The sequence below is a fragment of the Nuphar pumila genome, chromosome 8, assembly GCF_984573655.1.
Source record: "Nuphar pumila chromosome 8, dmNupPumi1.hap1.1, whole genome shotgun sequence".
NCBI classification, from domain to species: Eukaryota; Viridiplantae; Streptophyta; class Magnoliopsida; order Nymphaeales; family Nymphaeaceae; genus Nuphar; species Nuphar pumila.
In genome coordinates this window covers 13734176-13755260 of record NC_143256.1, presented here as the reverse complement: position 1 = coordinate 13755260, position 21085 = coordinate 13734176, and the positions used below count along the sequence as shown (strand labels likewise).

The following is a 21085-nucleotide window of genomic DNA, read 5'->3' as shown; positions in this document are numbered from 1 at the left end:
TGTTATGAAAAATGTAGTAGACATTCATTCTATTGTATGTCAATGGCATTCTAGATCCAAAAACCTTGAAAATTCTAAAGCATTTATGGCCTTGTGTGCGGTATTATAATTACCCTTGTTTTCCTAGACTACAAAATGCCTATGTCACACGGACTCGGCTAGGGAGGTGCCGCACCCGAGTCGACACGCCCCGACACGGGTGCGGACACGGGTGCGGCTTCGGACTCGGCCCGGACTCGGTCAACGCCGAGTCGGACTCGGTCAACGAGTCCAGGCCGCGTCCGTCCACATTTTGGACTCGGTCAACTTTGACCGAGTCCAAAAATGTCCATTTTTAAGACAAAAAACAAAAAAAAAACAATTTTTATATATCTTTTTTTTTAATATATAACCAGACTGTGCAATGCAGTTGCACAGTCACAGACTGTGCAACTGCAACTGCACAGTCATTGCACACAGTCTGTGTGACTGTGCACAGTCTGTGTGACTTTGCACAGTCTGCACAGTCACAGACTGCATTGCACAGACTGTGTGCACAGTCTGTGTGACTGTTTCACAAGTCACAACTTATGTAAAAATATGTATAAAACACGATAAAAGGTAACCCAACCATTTGAGATAGCTAAATAAATGCTTTTCCAGTTTAAAAAAATACTAGTTTCACAAATATTAGAAAAGCTAGCTTAAGAACTACCATAAAGAAATGGGAATGCCAAATTGAAACTTTCGAAAAAATTAAGGTCATAGTTTTGGCTACTTAATTTTAATTGTTTACTAGAATTATATATATATATATATATAGCCGAGTCCCCGTGTCCAAAATTTTTGAAATTGCGCCGCACCCGTGTCGCACCCGCACCCGCACCCGCACCCATGTGACATAGCAAAATGCCATGGTTCAATTTATCAGGCACAATGTAAATCCTATATGGTTTTTTAATTTTCTTTTTGTTTCCTAAATTCTTTTTACACACATTAAAGTAGTGGAAGGCTGTCATGCTTCATCCATGTTTTTTTTTTCTTTATTTTTGATAGATTTTGTCACTATATTTAAGTTGTTCATACTTCTAACTTTTTGGTTCCCATTTGCATAGTCCATCTCTCTTTCTTCCTTTCCCTTCCGCATTAATCCTTTTTAGAAATGTAATGTTAATTACCAAGGTTTGATTTTTAACTTCCTGAACATTTGTCTCACTAACCAGTTGACTATCTTCTGCAGGTTAAGCTTAAGAACATGTTGTACCATACTGCTCGTATAAATTGTGTGGCTTGGTCTCCTGATAGCACAATAGTTGCTACGGGATCTCTAGACACAAGCATAATTATATATGAAGTTGATAAGCCAGCTTCAAGTCGTATAACCATAAAGGGTGCTCACTTGGGAGGTGTTTATGGATTAGTTTTCAATGATGATTGCACTGTTGTAAGCTCTGGTGAAGATGCATGCATTCGTGTGTGGAGATTAGTGCAGCAGTAACGGGATCGTAACTGCAATTGATGGTTGATTTGGCTTTGGAAGCAAGTTGTGTGGCCTTACATTTCTTGCTCTGTGCAGTCTTCGTCAAAAGAATTCTCTGTTTTGTTTGTAGGAAAACCCTTTCCAGTTTGTCTTTGATTGAAGACTAGAAGAACATAGCAGAATGGCTCGTGTTTTGATATGATTTTGCTGATGTGAGTTTTTCGCCTTTTTTGGGTTATATTGGGTGTTTTTTTTTTTCCTATTCCTTTTGTCGGTCTGATCAGCCATGCATACACCTAAATATTTTCCATGATCATATTTGTGTATGCAATGTTCATTGCTGGAATTGTGATGAAATAATAGAATGCTTAATCCCTTGGCCTATTCGCACTCTCTTCTTTGTTCAAGCATGGATATTGCTTTCTTTTCGGGGGGGGGATGAAAGAGACACTCTTTCGTAGGAAAGATAACTTTTACTAAGGGAGGTGAAACAAACATCTCCATGGAAAACATGTGGTGGTGTTTACATAATAAAGGCAAACAAGCATCTTTCCTGTGCGTCATTGCTTTTTTTCATACTATATAACGAAAATGAAGAAGAAGAGAAGACTGTAAAAAGAGATGGTCGACAAATGCCCCTATGACGCCCACCAATGATCGAACCAGTCGATCAATTTATAGTTATCTCCACGAGGTAGGAACGAACCCGGGAATGTTTTATAACACAAGGCACAAACGAGAATGTGGCAATGTATTGTAACACAAGCTAAAAACCAAGGCCGGTACCTGGACTCGAGACGATGGCAAAAGATGCTTCAACGGTAGCAGACGGTGCCAAAGGATGCTTCGATGACAGCAGACAACAGTAAAGGATGTGTCATCAAAGGGAGCTCCTGTTACAACAGATGGTGCGTCATCAAAGGGTGATCCGCTGCAGCATAGGATTTTACTGCTTAGGGCGAAAATGGAACGTTTGGACTTTTTTAAGAGTTAAGATTAGAACTCCCTTTTTCTGGATGAGGACATTTTTGTCCTTTTCTTGAACCGTCATTTCATTGCAAGAATGGCAGGAAAGGATACTTAAGTCTTTGCAATCGCACTGAACTCTGATGCAAAGTGATGCCAGACACACATGGGGATATGAGCCCCATGTGTTTATATATGTGGTGCTCGTTTGGACCCCTAAACACGCACTGTAGCAAACCCTGCGTCTTCAGGAGAGAACACACAACACCCTCCCCTATAAATAGGCACCCCATAGCCCTCTTTTTTCTCATTCCCTTCTTATTCCTTTTTTGTGAATGAGCATTCTCGAGACACACACTTTCTTTCTCTCTCACTCTCTCTCTAAAGTGAGAGGGTGGGTGTCGACCACCCCCTCTCTCCCTCTCCTTACCATTTCTAGTGGTGGTGAGGGGCATCACCACTCAAGCCGACGCCATTGTTGGAACCCAACTCAGCCCAGCCGAGTACACCACCCGACGACACCCCCTATGTAGCCTCCAGCGGACTCACCTGCATAGGTGAGGTCGACGACCTGCTCGTGAGCAGCAGTCGGCATCACCACCAAAGCCACTGTCCACTTTCTTCTTCCCTCCTATGTTCCCTGCACATGACTGTCGCCACCATCTCACTGTCTTCTGCCTAGTTCTACCAGACAACCACAGTCGCTACACCCCCATCTTCCTGCCCATTCCTGTGGTTTTGCTAGAAGGGAGGCAAGCATAACCACCTTATTGGCCCTACCTATGCTGATTATATCACAGGATCAGTTTCTATCTTTATTACAGGATCAATTTCTGCTCAATCCTGCATCTCATGGAGTGTCTCATTCTACTTTCTGTTTTGCATAGATTTCTTGTTGTATTTTGTTTTATTTGTTGTTGTCAATATCCTGTAATTTTTCCTTTCATTTTTTCTTATAACATTCTTAAATACTACAAATTCCTTATTGAATGCAATCACAATTTTTCTGAGCTATCTCTTGCTTTACATTATATCAGAGCCGGAAGGACGATCTCGGCTTCTTTTTCATCTTTCTACTATGGCCGATCATGCTCAAACAACCCATCCTATTTCTGGTGCTCATCAAGATTCATCCTCTGAAACACGAGTTGATGCTTTGTCACCATACTTGTTGCATCACGTTGACAACCCTGGAACCATGCTTGTTACCTTTATGCTTATGGATGATAATTACTCAACCTGGCAACGTGATATGCGGATGGCCTTGAATGCCAAACACAAATTTGTGTTCGGCGATGGTTCTCTCCCAAAGCCAGCAAGTTCATCAACCGATTTTCAATCTTGGTGTTGATTTAGAAGTGCCAACCGATTTTCAATCTCTCAATGCCCTTTCTAAAGACATCTTCAATAGTGTCATTTATGCGGACACAACTTGGGATGTTTGGGTTGACTTAGAAGAACGATTTTCTCAAGGAAATGCCACTCGAATTTACCAATTGAAGAAGCTTATCTCCAACCACCGCCAGGAGAAAAATTCACTTGCCACTTATTTCACCACACTCAAAACACTTTGGGATGAACTTGGTTCATATTCTTCTCTTCCCGCATGCACATATGGTGCATTCAAAGACTTCAATACTTGTCTTGAGCGAGAAAAAGTATACCAATTCCTCATGGGGCTGAATAAAACATTTGTCGTGATTCAAAGTCACATTTTGACTATCAAACCCCTTCCAAATAGCAACAAAGTTTAGTCCATGATCCTTCAAGAAGAAAGACAGCGACTCCTCATGCCTCTTAGTGGTGGCGCTATTGATAATTTAACACTTTTAGCTAAGTTTCATCAGTCTTGTCTGGCTGCCAACCGCTTTTCCACCAAGAATAATAAGCCCCATCCAAAGTGTGATTACTGGGAGCTATTAGGGCACGTCAAAAGTCGTTGCTATTCGCTTCATGGCTATCAGCCACATCACATAAAGGCCAACTCTAACATGAAATGTTCAAATCATGGATCGGCCAACGCAGCCTCTCAACAGGAGCCTATGCCCACTCCTAATGTGCCCGAATCTAGATCTACATTTATTCTTTCATAGCTTACGGAAGACCAACTCGGACAACTTGCTTCTTGGCTTAATGTTGATGCCAAACCCGCCTCCGCCAATTTTGCAGGTAATTCATCATTTCATTCACATTTTTCCTGATTCATTGGCACAGGGGCTTCCCATTACATCACACCCCATATTCACCTTCTTTCCAATGTTATTATTTTGCCTAAACCACGTCCTATTAGTCTCCCTAATAGTGAAAGAATCCTTGTTACTCATATGAGAAATGTTAACCTTTATTCTTCTCTTAATCTTTTTGATGTTTTATATGTCCCTAATTTTGAATATAATCTTTTATCTGTCCTTAAGTTAGCATCTTTTGTTTCTTGCATTACTATTTTTTTTTCTTTTTGTCTCTTTCAGCACCCTTTGAAGAGGACGATGATTGGAGCAGGTAGACTATGCGATGGCCTTTATCATCTCATCCTTCCCAACACTCATCATGCTTTGAAAATTTTAACATCAAATAAAGGCATTCTTTGGCATATGCGATTGGGTCATCCCTTACGTGACCGAAGTTCTTTATTAAATAAATTTGTTTTAGATTTTGCTTTCAATTATAACCATGTTTGTGATGTATGTCACCACGCTAAGCAAATGCAACTTCCATTTCCAACTAGTTTAAGTCAACATGCTCAGCCCTTTGATCTTATCCATTGTGATATTTAGGGCCCTTATACCACGCCATCTCATTCGGGTGCTCATTTTTTTCTTACCATTGTCGATGAATTTTCTTGTTGCACTTGGGTCTTTTTAATGAGATACAAATCTGAAACATTATATTGCATTCAACGCTTTTGTGCCTTAGTTTGCAATCTTTTTCAATCTTCAGTTAAACGCATACGTAGTGACCATGGTAATGAATTTACTTCTCATTGTTTTCAAAGTTTTCTTCATCAAAATGGCATCGATCATCAAAAATCGTGTGTCGAAACTCCCCAACAAAAAGGGCGTGTTGAACATAAGCACCAACGCCTCTTAGAAGTGGCTAGGGCTTTATGCTTTCGATCTCATTTTCCGCTATCCTTCTGGGGAGAGTGCATTCTCACCTCCACTTACTTGATCAATCGCCTTCCCTCTAAGATTTCAAACAATAAAACACCTTATGAATTACTTTTTGGAAATAAACCTCAGTGTCATCATTTATGGGTGTTTGGTTGCCTATGTTTTGCTAAAAACCTCAATGTATATCAAAATAAATTCTCCTCTTGAACCAAGTGTTGCTTATTTATTGGTTATTCATTTGACCAAAAAGGATATCAACTTTTTTATCTTGAGACAAAAAAATTATTTACTAGTCACGACGTAATATTTTATGAAAAAGTTCTTCCTTTCCAAGGTCACGTTGAAAAAGATGACATATCCATTGTCATGCCTCTCCCATTACTTGACACTAATAATGATCTGGATCCACCAACTCTTCCTTATGATTCACTTCCCAATTCAACACCCAATACACCACCATCCAATGAACCGGATCCATCCAATTCACCACCCAATTCCACCACAATTCAACCCGTTACACAAATGTGTCATTCCCAATGACCTAGATCCACACCATCTTACCTTAAGGATTATGTTTGTTCGGCTCTCACCTGAATCACATAGTCTATCGTCGGCTCCAAAACTCGCTTCTTCCAAGTGTCGTTACGCCATTGGAGATTTTCAACATTTTTATTCATACTCTCCATCCCATGTTGCTTTCCGCTTATTTCTTATTTTTGATGATGAGCCTAGACATTTTGACGAGGCAGTGAAATATCTGCATTGGTGTGAGGCAATGTCAAGTGAAATTTGTGCTTTGGAAGATAATCGCACTTGGTCTATAGTTACATTACCTTCTGACAAACACCCTTTTGGTTGTCGTTGGGTGTATAAGGTTAAATACCGAGCATATGGATCCATTGAGCACTATAAGGCATGATTTGTGGCAAAAGGGTACACACAAATTGAAGGGTTTGACTATCATGACACATTTGCACCAGTAGCAAAACTAGCCATTGTTCGGTACTTACTTTCTTTAGCAACTATGATGGGTTGGTTCCTCTGTCAGCTTGATGTAAGCAAGGCATTCTTACACGGTGATTTACATGCGGCTTCCTCCTGGTTTTCGAGTTAAAAGGATGAATAAAGTATGTCAACTTCATAAATCTATTTATGGAATGAAGCAATCCTTGAGAAACTGGTTCATGAAACTCACTTCTACTCTTAAGGATGCTCAATTCATTCAATCTCGAGTTGACTACACTTTATTTAAGCGGTGAATATCCAACCGCTTCATTCTTATTCTAATCTATGTTGACGCAATTATTATCACTGGAGATAATGACTGGAAGATTACCAAAATTAAGAATTTTCTTTAGACACGATTTCTATAACAATCACAACTCATACCCAAGAAAAAGAGCAGAATTTTTTTTTTAAACCATTGCATAAATCTTCCCAGAGACCCGGGACCTTTACAGTTCCAACACAAGTAGGAAACTTGACAAACCAAAAGGGATCTTACACCCGTCATCCAAACTATAGCAGCCCAACTTTATTAATTCAGAATAATAGAGTCAAGTGACAAATGCAAGATATCAGAGTGCATAAAAATTAAATGCAAAGAAAAGAGTCATGTTGTCCAAGAGAGTCTATCAAACAGTCGTGTAGTCCTCTCGAAGCTCCTCTCATGAGCAAGTCGCCTCACTGGGCATCCAAGGCTGCAAAAATATCAAAAGTAGGGTGTCAAAATCCTAAGAATTCTGTGTATGAATCTCTCAAATAAAACAAATAAGCATAAGTAAATACAGATAAGATCCATGCAATAATTTAGAGGGACATTACTAGAATAATTTTCATAAATTTTATTTAAGCAATAAAGATATTCAGCATGCAACAAGATGCAATATCATAATATCAACTATGCATCATAAGGAAAAGTAAGTAAATATGCATGATCTAATGCATAACAGAAAAATGCATGATGTCAGTAAACATGCATGAATAAATTATTATCTTTATCAAGTCCTCTTATTATATGCATGTCCCTATTAGGATGCACACATTTAAGTTTCTCTTTTTATTACAGTTGCTCGCGGATATATCAAACGGGTAAGAATTCTCAAAGTCAAGTAGGGTTCTCAGGGTAACTTAGCACATAAATTATAATTTATTACTGGGTTCCAGACTTATCCCTCGACCGAATTAACCTTCGGAATATTAGACCTCAACATCTAATGTCGGGACACTAGGGACCTCCACATCCACAAGTGTCACTTTCTTGGTATACCAAAACAATAGTTGTGTCTACACACCACCCCCAGGTAAAGTAGTGGACTTTTCCTAAAACCGTGGCTAGGAGAAAGAACCTCAATATCGGGTTCAGGGGTAGTAACAATGCACACAGAGTTTTTATATCCTCATGGTTCCCCAAAACTGAAACTCTAAGAGTCTCATTCTAATGATGAGATATATCAGAACCTATATTACATTGTTCTTTTTCTTTATTTTGTTATTAATGGACAATTCATTAATTTATAATTCAACATGCAAAAATTAATACACAAGCTCGCATATCCCCATGCGAGACCCATCATGGGACTACAGCCCACAGAAAAATCTAGAACAATGCAATACAGTGAAACAATATCAATGTGCCTTTTGCAATGCATTAAAAACAAGTTAAGAATGAGCAATCCAAGCTCAAGGCTCACCAGACCTACTATGATAATCTATTTTGACCATCTATGCATCATATGCAAAAATTATAACATGCCATATATAAAATGGTGTCAACATGCTTTCCAATGTTCATCCATATATGCCAATTTAACCAAGTGTATGAAACAGAAATATTCATATGCATGAGTTTACCCCACTATGTTATTTACATGCTTTCATTTATCACGCAAGCATGAGCACACGCTCCCACATAAGCACATACATTAAACATTCCATATTCGAAGTATGTGTATGCATATGATAGCCAAATTTGCAATTAAAAACTAAAACAAACAGGGTGTGTCAAGTAGGCATGTGGAAAGTTCCATTATTAGTATGCATAAAGATAAACCAACCACCTTAGCGAAATATGGAAACTAGATCACATAACCAAACACATTCTTTTTATGAGTGCACATGTCCTTGGAACAGCTTTGAAATAATAAATTGCTCAAGCATGTCATGTCAAGTCAAGACATGTGAAAAAATCTAGTCATAACATGTATTAGAATCAAAATGCATGCTCTTAACAAAATCTGGAAATCTTGCATTCATATATATATATAGTGGGTTGGCTGGGGCTCTTAGAGAACCAGAATTTCTAATAAATAAATCTTGCATTCATATATATATATATATATTTATATTTATATATTTATATATATATATATATATTCGTTAGCTTTTAAATACCATGCCCAACCAATATATAGTTGGGCCAGAAAGAGATGCCAAGGACTGACAGGCCAGCCGAATTCGGCTGGGCTGCCAGTCGGCCCACAATAAAAAACAACAAATATATACCCAGTCGATTTAGGTTTTCAAAACACAGTCACCACCCTGCACAAGCTGAACCTGTCCAGGTCTACTAGGGCCTGACAAGCCAGCTGAGCAAGACTTGGTTGGGCTGCAAGTCAACCCAACAACAATGCAAAAACATGAGCCAAACATAACTATGCAAGGATAAATCATGTGCTATTTTGAGATATGCATGCATAACAATTTCGTGTGGCCAATAATCATACAGTTTCAGACTTTATGCGTAAATATGCCTATGAATACCCATTCTCAGTCATGCATATGCAGTTTTTTATTTTAGTGAGCACATGTGAACAAATAAACTTACTAATATGCATGCACATTTGATTTTTTTTAGAATCAGATTCTACATAACCCCCATTACACAACCATTTCCCATCAAATATGTCATTAAACATGTCATAAACCTCTGCATATCTATACATACATGCATTTACCAGCATCATGGCTCAAATATGCCTACTTACACATAGTTATATTTACATATGCTGATTCACAATCTCACATAATTCAATAAGGAAAATAAACAGTCACGTGCATGCCTCGATACATGCTATTCAACTAGTGAACCATAATCAAAACAGATTTGTCTATTTTACATGACCATAAGCGTAAACAATTTTTTTTTCTAACAAAACAGATTTGCATTGATTTCTTATTTCTTTTCAAAACTTTAAACACAAGATCTGGACCAGGTCTGCTCACGTTAAACACATGGCAGATCGGTCCAGCTCCATAGATCAATAGCATGTTAAAGTATATATATATATATGTGTGTGTGTAAAAGCGCATATACACACTCATATGCAGTTTTATTTCGAAAAAGGGAAAATGTTAGCCTCAACTATGGATCTTAGAGTGAATATCAATATTTACTCTTTTCTCATTGGTTTTACTAAAATATTGCATGGAATACGAAATGCATGCTCCTTTTCTCATTTAAAATCAAAAGAGAAACTCGTACCTTGATCGTGAATTGAAAAGAGAACAAGAATGATGGTGGATAAACGTTGGATGGCTGGAGAAGAAGGCTCATCCTTCTTCCTCTTCCTCCTCCTTCCTCTCTTTTCTTCTTCTCTCTCCTCCTTTCTTTTTCCCTTTTCTCTTTTCTTTCTTCCCTTTCTTTTTTTTTCTTAAATACCCAAGAGAGAGGGTGACGTCCCCCTTTCTCCAACCCTCTCTAGATGGGCTGGAGAAGGAGAGTTTCCTCTTTTAAGGACTCTCTCTTTCCCTTTTTCAAAATGTTAAAAAATCTTTTTTAGGTTGACTTTTCAAAGTTTTCAATTTTTTTAAAGTCTTTTCTAAAACTTTCTTTGGTATGTTTAAGAACTCTATTTAGAAGTCCTAAACAATCATAATTAAAAATTCAGAATTAATAAAATTAATTAATTATTTAGTATTAAATAATTAATAATTATCTAAAAATAGTCAAAATAACTTGGGAGACTTCTGAACCTTAATTAACTCTAATTTAAAGTTTTTTAATGAATTTAAAGCTATAAAATCATTGGGCATAGATTTGGATCTGGATTCAGATCCAAGATCTAAATCCATCTTCAAAAATACAAATGAAATTTGGACTAGACCAAATCCAAATTAATATGGTATTGGTAGGGTCCAGATCCATATTAATTTGGATCAAATCCATTGGATCCAGTCTGAATCAAATCTAGAACTGAACCGACAAACTGCTCCTTTTTCAAAAAAATAGGATTTCTGGGTCAACCGAAACTCAAATTCTGAAAAGTAACATATTGTTGCGCTCGGCATTCCAAGACACATCCAATGATATATCACATGAATATAAATTTTGAATTTTGCCCAAAAATAACCCAAATCTCGCTTAAATTTTGCTTGAATTTAAAGGTCAGAAACAAAACTCTTTCTTACATTTTAAATGGCTCGTTTAGACCTAATTGATGAGATCTGAGTGAAGCCCAGACTCAAAAGCATTGTTCTAATATCAAGGTTCAAATGATTTTTCTTCTATACTTAGCCAAATTTTTGAAAAATCTCAAAATGACTAAGTATGAAAATACGTGATATTACAATTTCACCTTAAAGACTTAAGTAAACTTAAGTATTTTCTTGGCATCGAGGTGACGTGTGTTCCTTCTAGCATTTTCCTCAGTCAGTGGAAATATATTCTGGATATTTTGTCTGATGCTGGCCTTCTTGGGGCCAAGCCCATAGAATTCCCTATGGATCAGAAATGTCGACTTAGACCAGATGATGGAGATCCATTACCAGATCCAACTCCATATTGTTATTTAGTCGAAAGACTTATTTATTTAACTGTGACACGCTCAGATATTGTGTATTCAGTTCAACTATTGAGTCAATTTATGCAAGCCCCATGGACTTCACATCAAGACGCAACCTTTAGAGTCCTTCGATATTTGAAGTCTTCGCCAGATAAAAGGATTTTTATGCATTCATGCAACACCTTACAATGTCGTCTTATTGTGATTCGGACTGGGCCACTTGCCCCATAACCCGTCGTTCAGTTACTGGATACCTCATATTCTTGGGACAGAATCCCATCTCATGGCTATCTAAAAAGCAAAATACGGTATCCACATCCTTCAGCGAGTCCAAATATCGAGCTATGGCAATAGCTACTTGTGAGTTAATTTGCTTACATGCATTATTACAAGATCTTGGTTTCTCTCATTTGCAACCAATAAAGCTACATTGTGACAATCAATCAGCGCTTCACATCGCTGCGAAACCTGTTTTTCATGAATGCACTAAACACATTTTGGTGGATTGTCATTTTATTCGTGAAAAATTACAAACAAGTCTTATCTCAGCACATCACGTCTCTACCAAAACTCATCTTGCTGATGTGTTTACTAAGCCACTTGGGAGGGACCGATTTCACAAGCTTATTTCCAAGTTGGGCGTCATGCAACTGTCGACTCCAACTTGAGGGGGAGTATTGGCCTTACCCATCCTGATCATATCACAGTATCAGTTTCTACTCAATCTTGCATCTCATGGAGCATCTCATTCTACTTTCTGTTTTACATAGATTTCTTGTTGTATTTTGTTTTATTTGTTGTTGTCAATATCCTGTAATTTTTCCTTTCTTTTTTTCTTATAACATTTTTAAAAACTACATATTCCTTATTGAATAGAATCATAATTTTTCTGAGCTATCTCTTGCTTCACATACCTCTACCGTATCCTCCTCATGCTGAAATCAGACTCAGCACAATAGAGCACCACTAGTGTCGTCACCACCTGAGGACCCGGGGGAGGAAGAGACGAGCGACCCGAGATCACCTCTCTCTTCCTCTTTATATCTGTCAAAAGTGGTGCAGAACTTCAGCAATGCCAGGATTGGGCCTAGCTTAGCCGAGTGTCACCCCTCTGCTGCTCTTGAAGGGTGCAAAACCGCCTGTTGCCGCACCTGTGTGCAGATGTAGGTCAGCGACCTCAGTTTTCCATGCGAATTTTCTCTTAAATATGTGAATTTCCTCTCATACATTTGTGAATGTCCTTCTGTGTGTGCCCCTTATGTGATTTTATTAAAAAAAGGCTTATATATTTTGGGGACATTATCAACCATGAGTTGCGGAGGTCCTCAAAATGTACGCACCTTTTTTAACTAAATAATCTAAGATTTGTGAATGTCCTTTCCTTCGCACATGAATGTCCTCACACATTTGCCAGCATCCTCCTGCTTGTGCCTCTTATGTGATTTTAGTAAAAGGAGTTTGCATATGTTGGTGACCTTTGCAACTCATGGTTGTGAATGGCGTACTATATTTGTAAATGTCATGACATGCCAAGCAAAGGGTCTCATGCTTGATATTTGTAAAAGTGTCGCTAAAGGTAAAAAACCTTTAGTGATGCTTTAAAAGCACCGCTAAAGCCTTTAATGAAGCTTCAAAAGTGAATGTCTTCAAAATATGCAAACCTCATTTATGAATGTCCTCACACATGTGTGAACCACCATTAAAAAAATGGCACAAGCAGGAGAACATTTGCAAATGCAGTACGACATTTGCATGTTTGGGTGAAAAATCACATATTTAGGAGGAAATTTGCATATTTGAGAGAAAATGCTCATATTTAGAAGAAAATTTGCATATTTATGAGAAAACTTGCATATTTAGGAGAAATTTGGATATTTGGGAGGATGTTTGCATATAGAGAGAAAATTTGCTTGTGTGAAGGGTAAAAAAGTCCTTTTATAATAAAAAATTTGTGAATTCTGACATCAGGCAAATTTTGAAAATTATAGGGCATTATAGAAGATTTGAAATATATAGGGCAATTTAGAAGATGCAACATTTTTGGCATACAGCATCTTCATTTTCTGTATTTTAAAAATCCGCTTTTATATCTAAATAACTTTTGCCAAAATTTTAGCTATGCTAAAACAAGAGTTTCGCTTAAACTTTAAAAGGGAAACAGATCTGCTAGATGTTGAATTGTACTATAATTGTACCCTTTTTGTTTTGTTTATACGTGAAGCTTAATTACACTTTTAAAGTCGAGTTTGCTGAAACTTTAAGATCGGGAGTTCCAATTGAAATTTTGAACTTTGCTAGTTTCATGTATAGTGAATCTCTTAATCCCCTAAAAGTGGAGCTTCGCTTGGTTGTGACATTGAAATCCACTTTTATATTTTAGCAAAAGGGTGTTATAGTCATAATCACATTGTAATTGTACTTTTGATGTTTTGTTCTATAGGTGAATCTCATATACGCTTTTGAAGTCGAGTTTTGCTGAAATTCTAAGATCGGGAGAGTTTCGCTTGAAATGTTAAAAGCTGCTTTTTAAGTTTTAGCATAAGGGTAAAATCATCAAAAGTACCCCCCAAATTCACTAAAAATTAAGCAGGTGGATATGCAAGGATATTGCGATATTTTGTAAATACGTGGTGAAATACAATTATTCTTAAGGGTAGTACGATCATTTTTTCAATAAAACAAATATATGTATCATGTTCTTGAAAACTAAAGATGGGTGCAAGAACTTTAAGACATTCAATATCTACCTAATGTCGGAATACATTTGCTAGCTCCTTATCTCCCTAGAAAAGGTATTATATTAAAAAATGCAATCTAAGCATATGTTTGTGAGTTCCTTTATCTTCTCAGCTCAAGTAGTATATTAAAATTTGTAGAGGTGGTTAATCCTTTTTTATTCTTTTTGCCTTTTTTTAAGAAAGGAGTAGCTGATCCATTATTATTGCACTTTTTTGTTACATCAGTTTGCTCCACAACAAAATTATCAGCTAAATTGTAGTTGCAAATCCATATGTAGATTGTTATCTTATATTATAGTTACTAGAAGCTTCTTGCTACATGGGGAAGCTTGCTTTTCTGGAAGTGTGCTTCAGAAGTTGGAAACTCTTCATTTCCTTAAAATATGAAGCTTCGATAAGCTTTTTCTGAAATATGAAAAACTCGATTCTCTTATGTGGTAAGCTCCACTTTCTCCTCATTTTCCAAATAAACTTTCTTGCTTCCTAAGGCCTTATATGTTTCATGCAACTTATATGGGGAAGGGTTGAGCTGACAACCTTGATGTAATCCTTTTGCACCATCAATGAAACAAACATCAAATCATCATGATGGAAAAGTGCCAAACTGACAAAGTGAGCCAAGTTTTTACCACCACCTACCACTTTTTATGTGTAAATCCTTTTATATATCTCTCAGTGGAAGCTTTCACATAGAAAGGCAGAGCTGACATATTTTTCATAAATATGAACAAGCGAGGACTTAACGTTTTCCTCTCACTTCTCACTCGCTCACACTCACTCCCTACATATTTATATTAGAAAATAATAGTTAATCTATAACAAGCTTGCATGTTGATTTCGTATGGATTTATACTTGTGTTCACGTAATCTCTTATTTAATTTCACTTGTGCTTTATATTGTTTTTTATATAGGTATCTTGAAAGATTAATATATTTTTTGAAAGATTTTATGTAGGTATCTTCTTGCTTCATACTACTTTTCAATACTCACTTCCACTTCACTCATCGTTTCTCATGTCCATTTTATTTTTTGATAACTATGTATGATATAATCAGTTGTATTAAACTACTTTTGATGGCATACCAACAATATCCATAGTATACCTAGATGGACCACAAATTCACTGAGGTGGCTATCATAGTTGAATTAGGAGGCCCATTGATAGCTTAATCTTGTTGTCCATCTGACACTATGCAATTGGTTTTGTCATCGTACCAAGATCACGTCCTCAAGAATCGAAGAAGAAATTTTTTTGAAGCCTTATTACAAAAAATGATTGTACTATATGGATAATTTGATGCGCTTTCCTATAATTTTTACTATTGTCCTGATGTCCAAAATCACAAATACCCAACTTCGTTAGGACTTTTTACCCTTTGCAATTATGAATTGATGGGTTATTGCAATAAAATTATACTGCTCATGGCTAGTGCAAACTCACTTAAATCCAAAATCGCATATTTTCTTAAGCGGACCTCACAAACTCGCATAATTCAATAAAACTAAAACCCCTAACATCGCAAATATCCTACATAATTTGCATATCTAATAGGATCCTTGCATAATTTAAACTGAAACTACTAAAATCGCAAATATCATACTTATTTGTATATACTTCACCAATTTGCATAAATATATTTACGAAAATTTGGTTAAGAATCTCAGAACATCCAAAATATCATACTTATTCGCATATACTTCATGAATTTGCTTAAACATATGCTTGAACCTCCACTTAAACTGATCGTCACAATATCGCAAATATCTTATTTAAAAATTTATGAATTTATGACATATATGTGATATTTCTTACTTTTTGCAGAGTTCATGAATCATATATAAACTCGTTGTTCACACTCCTATGACTATTTTTGCATAAACTAGGGTTCTTTGTGGTCCTCAACCAGTGATCCCCTTCAACGACTAGTTCCAGCAACTATTTTTGACAACTATTCATTGACGGCAGTTCATCATGGTTGAACCATTGACAACATTTTTTTTCGAAAAGCACATCTTTGACAGCGGAATCAAAGAGTGTTTCCCAACCAATGGTTCTCAACTTGCAGTTTTTTGTTTTTTATATGTTGTGTAGCTTGTATTATAAGCATGATTAGGGAACACTATTTGATTAGGGGACTTAGTCATCCTCGCAAATAGTTTGCTTATTTTTTGCAATGCTTTTCAATATTTTTTGTCTTGTTATTGTATGAAATTTTGAATTTGTTTAATATTGCATGCTTAAGGATATGATACGAAGTAAAGTTGTTCTTCTCGAGAATGCAAATAAGGACATTAAGGAGCTATGATCGCGCCCTTGACAGCATCCACAACAATGACTTTAATGTGATTGTTTTATAAATCTGTGTGCAAGAACAAATATTATAACTCATTGATATTGTATATAATGTCATTTAAATGAATTTATGTGAGCATGTTTTTATTGGAATGAGGATGTTCACATAAAATAATTATGAAAAATGGCAAATATTTACAAGAATGAGGAAGTCCACATCAAATATTTACAAAAATTGGGTGTTTCTACGATAATAAAGTTCACATAAAATAATTTGCATAAATTGACAAATATTTGCAGTGATGAGACAAATATTTGTCGATTTATGCAATTATTTTATGTGGCATGTCTCATCATTGCAAATATATGTCAACTTTTGTAATTATTTTATGCAAACTTGTTCATCCTTGCAAATATTTGTCAATCATATACAAATATTTTTTGAAACGAGGAAGTCTACATAAAATAAATGCAGAAATTAACAAATGTTTGTGAGGATGAAGAAGTCCACATAAAATATTTATGAAAATTGAGACATTCTGTATAAAATAATTGTGAAAGTTGACAAATTATGCAAACTTTCTCATTCTAGTAAATATTTGCATAAATTTATTAGCATCCATTTATTTATAATGAACCTGCTTGTATATTCTCATACATTCATTCATTCATACATGCTCATATATTCATTCATTCATACATGCTCATATATTCATTCATATGTGTGTGTGTGCATGTACAAACCACAAAAATAATAAAATTTCATAAATCAAAGCAAAAACTGAATCTAAACCATACAAATAATAAAAGAAGTGCAACATTATCCACTGCTTATATGTGTGTATGTGGTTACATCCTTAATGTTTGAAGCTTACAATATAAATTTACATTTAACCCACAAGTGTCCACAACTCATCTATCGAGATATCGACACCTGGCACCTAAATGATCGATGTCATCTCAACCTTTAGCTTTTCATTGGCCTTTGTACAACATCAAATTGGCAAAGGACTGAGCTCGATAAACGGTGTCTGAGATAGATGCGCATTCTATTCACATCATTCAATTCATCAACTATTCCTCATTTAACTATTTATTGATTAACTTTGCATGCATCCAAGTAAACATTACCACTAAATAACATATATTCTACATCATCATCGTTCAAAGCATTTATCAATATTTGTTGGTTGTTTATGTTCGGAGAATAACTATACTAGAGGCTCAATAAGTCTTTCATATATCAATTTTATGAGATATTAAAGTCATAAATTCTTTAAGGGTATTATTTTTTAAGACCACTATAGATCTTTGATTAGATCAATCAGACCTATAGTAGTGTACTTTATCCCTTTTAGATGTCATCTTTGACCGCCTACAACAACCACTATAGATGTTCAATGCTTGTGCACAGTGAACCCTAGCCCTATTATACTAAAACAAGAGCAACAAATATTAATTAAAGGGCAAGAAAACAATCATAAATCATCTATAACAAAAACAAATATATATATCTATGAAAAAAAACCTAAACATAGTAAACCCTAAACGATAAATCTGGTGGCTGAAAAAGTTGATAACAACATAGGAAAACATGCAAAAGACATCCATAGCAACAACCAAACAGAAATATGCATAGGGTTATTAAATTATCACATATAAAAAAAAGTTCAGTGTGAAAAAACAAACAATATGCATATATATTGTATGGAACTCACTGTTCAAACTTGTAGATGGGAAAGTCGATGACATGGATGATACCACAACCTCCTCAAAATGCAGTGTCAAATTACACGAAAATCTTTGCAAGGAGTGAGAAACAATAAAGAGGGTTCTAGAAGGTAGAAACAAACGAGAAAAAGAAACCCTAGGTACAAAAATGAGTTTATATATGATTTGAGAACTCCACAAATCATAAGAAAACTTGCATAGTATTCATCCAAAACATATGCAATGTATCGGCAAATTTTGCATATTTGTCAGAAAGTCCACATATATGCAAGAAATTTGCATATATGTCATAAATTCACAAATATTTAAGTATGATATTTGTGATGTGACATTCTGTTTAAGTAGAGGTTCACACATATATTTATGAGAATTGGTAAAGTATATGCGAATAAGTAAGGATATTTATGATTTTTGTTGTTTCAGACTAACCAGATGTGCACAAATAAATTTGTGTGAGGTTCGTATTATATATGTGAATTATGTAGAATATTTGCTATGTTAGGGCTTTTAGTTTAACCGAATGTTCATAAATAAATTTATGTGAATTCGTGAGGCACACATATGAAAGCGTGCAATTCTAGATTTGAGTGTTTGCACTAGCTGACGAGTGATACAATTTTATCGTAATAACCCATCAATTTGTAATTGTGAAGGGTAAAAATGTCCTAACAAAGCTGGGTATTTACGAATTTTGACATCAGGAGAATAGCAAAAATTATAGGATTTTTAGATAAATGTACCAAATTATTCGTATAGTATGGTCATTTTTCGACCTTATTATTTGTTGTAATTCTTTGAAGTTGAGACATAGCCATGGATAGGCCCTCATTTATATTTATAGGTTAATCTAACATTAAACTAGTTGTATTTAACATTGATGGATTCAACCTTTGAAATGCTTTCAAAAGAATAATATTTTGTAAAATGCATAGTTACTTTTTGAGGTAAAAAAGTAATTTTGATAGATTTATAAAGTTATTTTTTTGAAAAAAATGTTTGACTTTTAACCTTCCTCCAAGTGTAAAAGACTTGTAATGCCCAAAAAAGAGACCTGGATTTTCAAAAATGCTATTTTTTTAAAGATATTTTAATCATTTTAATAAATTTAAACTCATCTAATGTTAAATGCAACTAGTTTAAGTGAAGGTTCACACATATATTTATGAAAGCTGGTAAAGTATATGTGAATAAGTAGGATATTTGTGATTTTAATAGTTTCAGTCTAACCGGATGTGCACAAATAAATTTATGCGAGGTTCATATTATATATGCGTATTATGTAGGATATTTGTTACGTTAGGGGTTTCAGTTTCACTGAATGTTCGTAAATAAATTTATGTGAGTTTGTGAGGTTCACAAGAAAACGTGTGATTCTGGATTTAAGTGGGAGTTTGCACTAGCCGGCAAGCATACAATTTTATCGCAATAACCCATCAATTTGCAATTGTGGAGGATAAAAAGGACTTAACGAAGTTGAGTATTTGCAGAAGAATAGTGAAAATTATACGATTTTTAGAAAAACACATCAAATTATCCATAGAGTACGGTCATTTTTCGACCTTATTCTTTGCTATAATTATCTTAAATTGAAACATATCCATGGATAGGCCTTCATTTATATTTATAGGTTAATCTAACATTAAACTAGTTATATTTAACATTGATGGATTCAACCTTAAAAATGCCTATAAAATAATAACATTTATGAAATTGCATAGTTACTTTTTGAGGTACAAAGGTAATTTTGATAGATTTATAAAGTTATGTTTTTGAAAAAGATGTTTGACTTTTAACTTCCCTCCAAATGTAGAAGACCTGTAGTTCCCAAAAAAGAGACCTTGATTTTCAAAAATGTTATTTTTTTAAAGATATTTTAGTCATTTTAATAAGTTTAAATTCATCTAATGTTAAATACAACTAGTTTAATGATTAGATTAACCCTATATTTATTTATTTCTTGTTCTAATTACAAATAGTTGTTACTATCTTACTGATCCGGGCTGAGCACAGCTACCTGCATATACCATCTAGGGTAGGGGTACCATCCCCTAGAGCCAGCCTCTTCACCTGGTTGCTACTCTTGGATAGGGGGACCTGAAAAAGTGGGGCATGCAACTGCCCAGCCCTTGTGCTCTCTTTTTGGATTGCCCTTTCTTCAAGGAGCTCTTACGGCTAGCCTGGTCGCTGCCTTACCCAATGGTTAATGGTTAGGATGGAATCCTGGGCAAGAGATCTCCTTCTTGGGCCTTGGTGCTTTGTCTGGCACTGTTGGATCATCTCAGCCTGGCACGAGAGGAATGCCAGAATCTTCAAAGAGACAAGCTGCAATGTTGTGTGACCTGAACCGATCTATCATTTCTGATGTGGAGCATTTGGAGAGGCTACACCCCATTGTAAACGGTGACCTCTATATGTGAAGTTTGTTCTATTTGATTAAGGTCGAATTCTCAACGACCAACCAGCTTGTATGAGCTGAATGAAGAAATGATTTATTCCTTCAAAAAAAAAACTACATGAAGAGAAAAGTGAAAATGCACTATGATCCTTTAAGAAAATTACCTTTATGTAATTGTTGCATAGTTCATAGGAGATATGACTTGCTTAGATTCAGGGTCAAACCAAAACCCTTTCAACACTCGGGAACTCATTTACTGCATAATACGTTTTGGACCATGCATTTTCTGTGGCAACTTTAAGACCCACGTGCTCGACCCATTTGACTACCTTGAAATGGCTCCATGTAGACTGTAGCAAAGATGGAACCATCTAGATCTCAAATTTGATGAATAATTGCTTATAAAAAAATGATGAATAGTTTGCAAGCTACATAAACATTTTTTTATAACCATGCAAAATCCTCAACAAACAATAATTTGATCAAAATAAATGAAAGGGCTAAAATTCCATACACTTAATACAAAACTAATAGACACCCACATTTGAATACAATGAAAGAGTAAAATAAGAAATAAAAAATAGCATTGACAAATAAAGTAGACTACTT

At 35.6% G+C, this 21085-nt stretch overlaps 1 protein-coding gene across 2 annotated transcripts in view; it reads left to right on the top strand.

Annotated features, from left to right (window-relative positions):
* LOC149829647 (actin-interacting protein 1-2-like) overlaps nucleotides 1-21085 on the top strand; it is a 70607-nt gene that overhangs the window by 49130 nt on the left and 392 nt on the right. Inside the window, exon 6 of one of the 2 annotated variants that reach the window (XM_090016061.1) lies at nucleotides 1220-1653. The exons of the other annotated variant lie outside the window; for it this stretch is intronic. Coding sequence (XP_089872187.1) covers nucleotides 1220-1477 — 258 coding nt within the window. The 3' untranslated portion in view covers nucleotides 1478-1653. Of the gene's footprint in view, nucleotides 1-1219; nucleotides 1654-21085 lie in introns of those variants that run through there. 2 annotated transcript variants of the gene reach the window in all.